This window comes from Saccostrea echinata, unplaced genomic scaffold, assembly GCF_033153115.1.
Source record: "Saccostrea echinata isolate AGI-Se365-2 ecotype Australia unplaced genomic scaffold, CSIRO_AGI_Sech_v1 ptg000003l, whole genome shotgun sequence".
NCBI lineage: Eukaryota > Metazoa > Mollusca > Bivalvia > Ostreida > Ostreidae > Saccostrea > Saccostrea echinata.
In genome coordinates this window covers 11,716,492-11,726,876 of record NW_026889752.1, presented here as the reverse complement: position 1 = coordinate 11,726,876, position 10,385 = coordinate 11,716,492, and the positions used below count along the sequence as shown (strand labels likewise).

At 34.7% G+C, this 10,385-nt stretch overlaps 1 protein-coding gene across 1 annotated transcript; it reads left to right on the top strand.

The window, feature by feature from the left end:
- The first annotated feature begins 420 nt into the window (after window positions 1-420).
- On the top strand, window positions 421-3,262 carry LOC133178879 (uncharacterized). The gene is made up of 5 exons (XM_061313545.1): window positions 421-442; window positions 1,888-2,010; window positions 2,093-2,168; window positions 2,670-2,786; window positions 3,163-3,262. The coding sequence occupies exons 2-5, from the start codon at window positions 1,904-1,906 to the stop codon at window positions 3,238-3,240; spliced, it is 378 nt and encodes a 125-aa protein (XP_061169529.1). The 5' UTR covers window positions 421-442; window positions 1,888-1,903; the 3' UTR covers window positions 3,241-3,262.
- Window positions 3,263-10,385: the final 7,123 nt, after the last annotated feature.

Below are 10,385 nucleotides of genomic sequence, written 5' to 3'. Positions count from 1 at the left end.
TCAAAATAAATTATATATTAAACAAGTATAGATTCAATTTAGTTCAAATCAACCCCCCACCCCCCCCCCACCCACCCCCCCCCCCCCGAACCACTTTTATATTTAAACTTTTCAAGACTGAATTGATTTCTGCTTTTCCTAGCCAGAATGCTCAGGTGAGCGATGTGACCCCTGGGCCTCTTGTTTAGACAATGGGTTTTCATTTCAACATATCACAGTTCTAAGAAAACAAATTCAGGTGTGAGAGGGAGAGGAGGGGTGGGGGCTTTAAAGACTTTGCCAGAAAAGATCAACGTTGAATTTTTGAAAATGGTATTTCCTTAATTAACTCTTTATTTCATGGAGCGTATTTTCGGAATACACAACTAAAAATAAAAATATTGGTATTCCCTCTTTCGTTTTCGTATTTTGCATGCAATACTGGAACAAAGGCACATTCAAGGTATATGTTTCTTTCACATCTCAAAGTTCTGTTCATACAGTAAACAAGTGTTACCGTAAAATATATAGTAATGAATATGCATCAGTCCGTATGTAGGTAACATCTATTGGCATGAGGACAGGACCGATAACCCACAGACCCCATTGTCGATCCCGCTGCGGCTCTGTCGTAACGGGAACGACAACTCTGGGTAGAAAATGACGGAGATTCACGTAAAGATCTAGCCAGTTATTTTTCCACTTACAGTAGAATTAAGCCATAAACCGGCCTTTGTTTTTAGCTCACCTGAGCCGAAGGCTCAAATGAGCTTTTCTGATCACATTTTGTCTGGCGTCCGTCTGTTTGTCAGTCCATCCGTCCGTAAACTTTTCACATTTTCGACTTCTTTTCAAGGACCACGGGACCAATTTCAACCAAAGTTGCCACAAAGTATTCTTGAATGAAGGAGATTCAAGTTTGTTTAATTGAAGCCACACCTTCTTCAAAGGGGAGACAATTAAGAATCGGTGAAAATTTAATGTCATCTTTTAAAAATTCTTCTTCTCAAAAACCGCTGTGCCCAAGAAGATGAAACTTATGTGAAAGCATTCTCAGGAAGTGTAAATTCAAGTTTGTTCAAATAATAATCCCGGGGGTAAGGTGGGGCCACAATAGGCAATCAAAGTTTAGCATATGATTATATTGGGAAAAAAATCTTTAAAAATCTTGATCTCTGAAAGCTTCGTTACATGTACATAGTGTAGATTCAAATTTGTTTAAATCCCGATCCCAGGGATAGGGTGGGGCCATAATGGGCGATCAAAGTTTTATATAGGAATATATAGGAACATCTATTAAAAACCTTCTTCTCAAGAACAGCAAAGCCATGATTGGTCGTATTCATATATGGAAGCATCCTCAGATAGTATAGTTTAAATCTGGACCCCAGGGGTAGTGTTGGGCCTCACTTCTCCATATTAGGAAAATACAGGGAAAAATCTTGAAAATCTTCAAAAGCCATGATTAGTCAAAGAAATATGGAAGCGTCCTCAGTTAGTGTAGATTCAAGTTTGTTTAAATACCCCCCCTCCCCCCCGGGTAATTTGGGACCACTGAATATTCTGTGAAATTAATAATTTTCGTGGAGGTTAATATTTTCGAGGTATGAAGAGACCCATGTATATAACTACTCAGCAATTCTTTATCCGCGAAATCAAATCCGCTTGTACGAACACATTTTTTTCCCTCAAACCTCGAAAATTTGACCCCATGAAAATATGTTATTTTACAGCATTTAAACTTTTTAATACTGATTTGATTTCTGCCTTTTCCTAGCCAATTTGCTCAGGTGAGCGATGTGGCCAATGGGCCTCTTGTTAAATATAACTGAGTGAGTATTTCCATTTAGATTATTTTCTTCCCATTTTGGCATGGATTACGGATGGAATGCTTGTAATTTCTTATAGATTACAATTTTGAGCAATGGATCTTGAAAACATCAAGACATGGGCAATATCATGGATCACATGGCCTTTCAGTTTCGTTAGCCGCCCAATCAAAGATCCTATCATTGGTGCCTTTGCAGGATGGTAATTCACACTTAACTCTATAATGTGACGCATTATATATTTGTAAGAGTTCTTCCAATTCCTTCACATATTTTTAATACAGGGCTTCCATCTGGTTTCTGTTCCACATTGGAAACACTGTTCTGGTGTACATGGCAATATTCATCATTGTTTTCTCGGTGAGTTAAAGTTTATCTTTGCTGCAGAAAGTAAATAGAATAATGTATCATTTAAATATACATGTACATGTATATGTATTATATACTCTTGTATACTTCTTGTATATAACAGGTAATTTCCTTTTTCAAAGGGACCTGAAAAACAAAACCTTTGGCAGACATTTAAAAAATGGGGGCGGGGGTTAGGTTCCAGTTTTCCCCCATAAGAATATTTTTGCATAGCATTACATGGACATGGGGGATTTGACCACACTGCAATAAAAAGTGGAGTGAGACAGACCTTTTAATGATAATTTCCAAACTGATAGCAATACATTATTCTATATAGGGGAAAAGTGCATCCTCCACCCTGCACCCCCCCCCCCCCCTTTGATACTATGTTCCTGTGTATACAAGATTGAATAGTAAAAAAATCTACCAATGCAAATATTGAGTAAACTTTTATATGGTGATCATATTGGAGTACATATTCTGTTGTTACAAAGTTCTCTGATTGATCAGGTAGCGGAGAAGAATAAAGTGATCACCATTCACTGGGATAGATTAAGAGGACTCCTCAGTGGCAGACAAGATATAAAGGAGGCCACTAGAGAAAAGTTTCCGAGTTGGATGCAGGCAGTAAGTACACTGCATAAAAACCAGTAGTCCATCAACCATACGCAGACACACACGCACATACGGTCACAGAAACATCTTCAGCTTTCTAGGCTAAATATTAAATAATATTTACATGGAGGAAAATTGATAAACATTTCCTTTTTTCAAAAATTAATCTTAAACATTTCAAGGATAAGGATAATCGTTTATTTGGGGTTTGTGATGGATTGTTTTAATATTTATTTTTAAATCTGGTATGAGTCAATGGAATGAAAAGTATATATATATATATATATATATATATATATATATATATATATATATATATATATATATATATATATATATATATATATATATATATATATATATATATATATATTCATTGTATTTACAGATCCAGGAATTCCTCACAAATCATATGTTCTTTTCCATTGGATACATAGTGGGACTTGTTGTTGGAATAAAATTCTGATGGTCATTCCAAATGATCTGTTATATGGAAAATATCTTTGTTTTACGAACCTTTTAGAATTTTTCTGAAGGGTACCTTCCAGTCCGATCAAAAACACAAACACATTTCAAAAATTCATTCAATAATTTGTAAAATATTGACAAATTAATGAGAAAAAACTCGTTATATGTTAATTGTTATTCTTTAATTTCAAATATTTAATCAAGTAAAAAAATAAAAGAATACAATTTTACACAATGGACTAAGTCAGCAATAGAGGGTGAAGGTTAATTACCTTAATTAATAAATAATGACAAAATAATGAGACTTGTGTTGAGCATTGAATTTGATTTAAAACATATAAAAAAGAAGTTTTGAATATTAGTTGTTGTTTCGAATCCTCATCCCCTCCTTGGAAAGAACAAATTTCTTCAGTATATAGAAATTACTGATATTAAGAAGATTGGGAAGTAAGGGCACTGGTAACCTGTAAGGCATTCAAAATTTCATTTCGCATTGGTTATGAATGAAATATAAATAAAACGAACAGTAATCAAGCTCAAAAGTCCATTGTACAAAACAAACTGTGAGCAGAGCAAACATGGACCTTTAAGAACATCAGAGGTAGGATCAGGTGGCATGGGGGAGTAAGCATCCCCTGTTGCTCACATTCGCCATCGTGCTCCTTAATTATCATAAACAGGTAAATGGAAAATTCCTTAGTTCAGTGTGAAAATAATGGCTTAAAAAATTAGTCAACGTTCGACTTAACGATGGATTGTATTTGCTGACAAGGTCGTTGTATCGACCATAGAATTGGCGAAATGTTGACTTTGAACGAGTCTGTTGATATCCTATTTGTCAATAGTTTGCCTCGTTTTAGAAATTGTTCGTACGTAGAACATGCTCTTGCGTATCGATTCAAACGGGATACATAAATCCCATATGCAGGTAATAATAGTATATTGCTAAAAAAATTAATTTAAAGATAGAAGAGTTGAAGTCACAACGTTTAACATAAAGTTTATAGTTGTTAGTTTGCCAATAATGTCTTTCTCTAGTAAAATATACAAATATGAAACAGATATGTCAGACTCTCTGGTGTCATATTTCCAGTTCAAAAGGATATATCGAATCAAAGGAGGAGTGAAAACGAATATTGTTAATTGATAAAACGTCGTCGATATATCTAAATGTCGATTTGAAGGCCACAGCAGGAGACTTCTTCTCATGTAAAAGTTTTTTAATAAATTCCGCATCATGTGAATACAAAAACAGGTCGCTAATAACGGGGCGCAATTAGTACCAATGGAAATTCCAACAGATTGTTGGAAGACCTGATCTCCAAAAACTTCATAGATATTGTCAATCAGAAACTCAAGCATCTTTCTAACATCAACTTTGGAGTACTTGTGTAGAAACAGAATGTTTTTTTAACAACATAAGTTTGCGGATGACCATTAACAAGGTATGTATATTTACGAGTTCCAATTTTATTGAAAAAGTTATCTGTGATATGTCAAAAAGCCTTGTATTTAATTTTTCGAGGAGAAGGTTGTGTTAAGTGTTATCATGTTGTAAATTTTGCATTTACCTCCCCCTAGTAAATTCAAAAGAACAAGTCTCAATAAGGCTTATCTGTGGTCCCCGGTTACTCGTCAAATTTCGAACATTTGTTAAAAGATTTAAAAGTTAAATTTTATTATTAACTAATGTCTTTAATATTTGAATCATCATCTAACACAAAAATGTCAAACAATAGATATAGGCAGCATAAGAAGCTGCGTATTGAAGATTTTCACGAATATCTAAAGAAATCAGTGACATGTACACACTTCAAAGCTTTCGTAAACACCTAGCACAGGTTTGTTCAGAGTCGAGTTTGAAATATAATGTGTATATTTTATGTGTAAAGGTTGAGTGAAAATATCTTTGTTGAACAACCTTGTGCTCTATGTTTTCTAATTAAAAGTATTGCGATTTTGAATCTCTTCGCTAACTTCATTTACATGCGATTAACCTCTTTATGACCTGTGTAGAATCATAACAAGCCACGTGGATTTGTATCGTTACGGGTAATTGCTCCTTAGTAAACGTGCTAGCTCTCAGTTGAAACGTACTCAGTTTATATTTGTCAGCATGGACTTGTTTGGTTCATCTTGTTACAGCGTTTTATTGTCAAAGATTTGTAAATAGAAAATTGTATTTGTAGTTGACTGTGAATCTTGAACATATAATCCGTCTTTGAAAGAAAGATATAATATCAAGATGCTGTTTTTATAGTATCTAATCTAAATGTCTCCGCCCAATTCCACGTAATAGAGAAACCGTAGTTTGATCGGGGAGAAATGTTCCGGCATTTTTTAGTGCAATAGGTTTAAAAAAATTGGTTTGTATTTTTTGATACGTTTAATTATTCATTGTAAATTCACAATGCTTTAGTTAGAGATACTTCGTTATACACAATGAAAACAAACAAAATACAGTATGCTAATATTTAACCGGTAAACCAAGGATGGAAAAAGGGACCACACTACTATGCTTAAGTAGAATACTCCTTTACAACATGATAAATGTTTTAAATTATGGTAATTCTTTATAATTTAATTTTGTTTGTATTCTAGCCTCTGATTGGTTAATATCCAAAAAGGAACACAAATTATTTCTGTATAACCTGGTTTGGTATGGGGACACACCCCCCTGACAACCAGCTGAATCATCTGTATGCATACAATCCTCTCATTTCCAGTCCTCGGGATTCATGGAAAATTCCAAATTTAATAAATATACCTTTAACTTCAAACAATAATTCGATCTTACCACATGTAAACAAGCTGCTAATCAGTTTTTACCTCCCCTCGCTTCCCATCACTACCGTTACTACGGTTGTATTATTGAGCGGCAAATTTGAACTAATAAAAAGCAACGAAATTTTACACCCATATTTATTTAATGATTTTAAAATTAAATTATAAGGAATGACTCTAATTCTTGGCCAAATAATTCGAGTATAACCTGGTTTGGGTCAGTTTACGCTGTTTTATAATCCGCTTCGCGGATTATAAAGCGTAAACTGACCCAAACCAGGTTATACTCGAATAATTTGGCCAAGAATTAGAGTCATTCCTAAAATAAATGAAAACTGCCATTTTTGGGTTGATAAACGCCCTTAATTTTTAGCATCTCTCTCTCCCTCTCTCTCTCAACGAACCCTGGTTCACAATGCATGTACTAAGTAAGCGGAATCGACCTCTTCATTTGCTTTGTATTGATTTTCGGAAGCAGACAAAAAGTATATATCTAAAAAAATATTCAAGCAGCTTTCCATCAGCTTTATCTGTTTGATTAATAGCTTTGATCTATTTTTTTTAAAGATGTGCATACAACCCACCCCACACCTGATAACTTAATTTATACATATGTGTGAAAAAATATATCATTTACATATTTGTCCAACATTGTAATTAATACATTAGCAGCTAAGGGTCGAGCTATTCGATGCATGCATTTAAATCCCTATATCTTATCATATAATAATTATACTGAAATAATATGGTGCCCCGATCGCCCAACAGATCCAAACAGTTTTTGAACGATGACTCAAATAGGTTAAAGAACGAGTTTTAACACCATACGTAAATTTGTTCAAACCGAATGTCAACCAACAACAAGATCTTTGGTTTATTAAATCCCCCATGATCGTATGGTGTTTTTTAGCTAACACATAACGCGCCGTCACGCTATCAAAACTTTACACAACACGCCAACACGCTAACACACAACTCGCCGTCACGCTAACGAAACTTTACACAAGACGCCGTCGCGCCAACACAAAATACGCCGTCACGCTAACACAAAACACGCCGTCACGCTAACACAACTTTACAAAATCTATCATTGCTGCGGCGTTTTTCCTTTGATGTCCACTGTGTTTTTATTTTTGATACACCATGACTAACTGTGCTCTAACAACCATGCTCTATCAAGATAGAACACGCCAGATAATGATGCAACAATTCCAATGACCCTTGACCTTACATTGATATAGAAAAAGAATATAAACAAAGTAGCTGACTTTATAAGCAAAATACAAACACATATAAACATAGTGAAGGTATACCTTTCCTTAGGTCTACATAAAACATTCTAAATTTTGCAATTTTTTTAAATCCAAAATGGAATTCACACACGCACATTTTTATAAATGAACGTTTTCGTCTCTCATAAACTTAAAGCGTAACAAACCACACACAATGTAGTACAGGGAGCGAGGTGGATATTCCTTGTTTTCTTATTCCAACACAAATCGCTGCATCCAGTAATTTAAGCAGAGAATCGCTGTTCATCTCGGTCAAAAGTGGACATTTTCCTGTGCCGCACGCTACTCCTTGATTAATAGCCTGAACGTTTAAATTGCCATTTGGTATTTTTACGAGTGTTGATATTTTTTAGAGTCTATCAAACGCTGAATTTCATGATCGGACACTTGTACAAACCTTTCATTTTTCGCCTTCATGTCAACCTCGGGACTGGTGAAATTAACGTCTAAAATAGCTCCTATATCGAAATCTATAATAGGTTCAATTTTTAGTCCCGGTAGATCAAACATCACTTCCCAAAGAATCTTCAACCTGCATCTGGTTTCCTAACTGATCTAAGGAATATTCCTTCATAATTTTGGTTTCCGTGTCTATAAGAATGGCGCAAGCATAAAATCACAACCGTCATCCATGGCGTTCAAAATATGAATGGACGAGGTAGAAAGTTCAAGAAATACAGCGCGCTATACTTTTCGAATCACGTGCTCTTTTTTCATTGGTTATATAAAATGGTATGATGAAATTTTGATAGATCATGGCTAATTCAGTGCATGAGAATATACACTGTAGTTGAATTACATGCTATTAACGTGAAATTGATAGATCATGGGTAACTCAGTGCATGAGAACAATGATACAAAACATATAGAGTACCTTTTAACTCGTGCATCTTCAGATATCAGACTCGGGGGACAAGCCCCCTCGTCTGATATCTGAAGATACACTCATTTAAAGGTACTCTATATATTACATATTGTGTGTTACGGCGTGTTGTGTAAAGTTGCGTTAGCGCGACGGCATGTTGTGTAAAGTTGTATTAGCGTGGCCTGAGTATTACACCCCTTCAAACTACAAGGGCGTAGCTAGGACTTTGATGAAGTATAGGCACTAATTACCCTGTAAACGGCAAGGGGTCTGGGGGCCGCCCAAGGTCCATAGCGGGTCCAGGGCAGCGCTCTGGTAGGGGGTTCAGGGGGACGAAGCCCCCCTCCCCCCGACGGAAAATGGATTTCACGATTTTGAGCCCCCTGCGTGACCAATTCTGGGCGTTTAAAATACAAATTCTGGCTCTCTTTATTATGAAATTTCATACATTCCAACTTTTTTACCAGAGGTCTTTAGTGAATTAAAAGTTAGGAGCATTTTTATAATTTTTTTCCTGAAAAATTAAGTGTAGGAACGTGCCTTAAGTGCCTAATGACAGCTACGCCACTGAACTATGATATATAGTTATAAAAGTATGAAAAAGAATTTAGGCAGGGTATTTATGATTAGTTTAATTTGATCTAAGAATGTATTTTCTCTTAATGAATAAGGATATAGCGAATATTAAAATCATAAAGCTGACTGAACTAAAGCACTTGAGTCTTGTTCTTGCCGTTTGATTGAACGCTTGTGCGCATGCTTGATGTCAAACCGACCCAACATTTAGTATACATGTACATGTAAGTTCTTCATATAGGCTATACTTGGACAGTTGTGCGTTACATTAGTTTCAGGGTATAGAATATATTGTATGCATTCCTTTTTTTCCTTGTATTAAATTGAAAAAAAAAAATCACATGCCTTTTCCTAAAGCTACACTGTAACCCCTCGATCACCTGTATAATTTATGTGCATAATAACATCTTGCACGGTACAGTGCACCAAAAAACGGAAGTGCTAAACACATACAATTCCAGACGAAGACATTGTTAAAACGAAACTTGACAGTTTTTTTCAGTGTTAATATCTGATTCTTAAGACACTAATCAGCCGTTAGATATGTAAGTATGTTTTTTCCATCCTCTAACGTAGTCATGTATTTACTTATGAATTACGGTATGAAATATTGTGTTATCTTGTATAGAAAAAATACTTTTGGTAGGCTAGTTTATTTTCACGAAAGCGACATTGTTGGTCGGCCAGTATCAAGGTCCTCGGATCAGATATGTACAATGATATACCGGGTAGTAAAAGTAAAAATCAAGAGAAAGGTTATACCATATTATCATTAAATTTTTTTTATTAACAGAAGACAGACATTTCGAACAGAAACTCATATTTTTCTTGAAAATTCTTAAAAAGTGATGCAGCATTTCCTTGAATTGAAAAATAGGCCTATATCCTATTTTTTCGGGCTCAGGGCATGCTTAAAAATTATAATTCAGTCATATTTTAATATATATATATATATTCTCAAATAATCAATTAATTCAGTATTGACCGTATTTTTAAACAATCTATTGGGCTAAAATTCCGACAAGTGTAAACTATTGCTTTCTACTCTAGAAGTTTGTAAATGAGGAAAAATGCATGTCGTATTTCATATTGAATTTGATAGTTGACTTCATTCTGCTGACTATGCGAGCAGCACAAGCCTTATGGAATGATGCAAAAGTTTATATATACACTTTCAACATGCATATACATGTAAACACAAAAGTTTCCACGAATTACTAAAACGAAAGTAAATAAATTTCAGAAATCGATTATATACATAAAACAATCCTTTATTGTAACATTATTAGGGTCTTGTCTGAAATGTGTGAGCCCTATAAGAATCACATTGTCTGTCTGTCTCTGTGTTCGTCAACACTTTTATTGACGCGATAACTCAATGTATAACGTAATATTTTCAATTTTCCTTTCACAGAAATATTTTAGTATATAACAGCAAAAGATTTTAAGAACATAACCCACTTAATCACCAATCAAATGTTTTCATTTCTCATGAAGAATCGATTCTTCATGGTGAAGAATAGTTCCATTTCTAAAATATTGAACGGTGTTTGATTGGTTCACTTAACAGTTATATGGGCGTTTCTTTCTTGCGCAAAAAGAAAAAAAAAGATAATGCAACACACA

Coding starts and splice junctions, on each gene's coding strand:
- LOC133178879 (XM_061313545.1), top strand. CDS start 1,904: ATGGATCTTGAAAACATCAAGACATGGGCAATATCATGGATCACATGG. Junction 2,169..2,669: donor TATTCATCATTGTTTTCTCG/GTGAGTTAAAGT, acceptor CTGATTGATCAG/GTAGCGGAGAAGAATAAAGT. Junction 2,787..3,162: donor TTCCGAGTTGGATGCAGGCA/GTAAGTACACTG, acceptor TTGTATTTACAG/ATCCAGGAATTCCTCACAAA.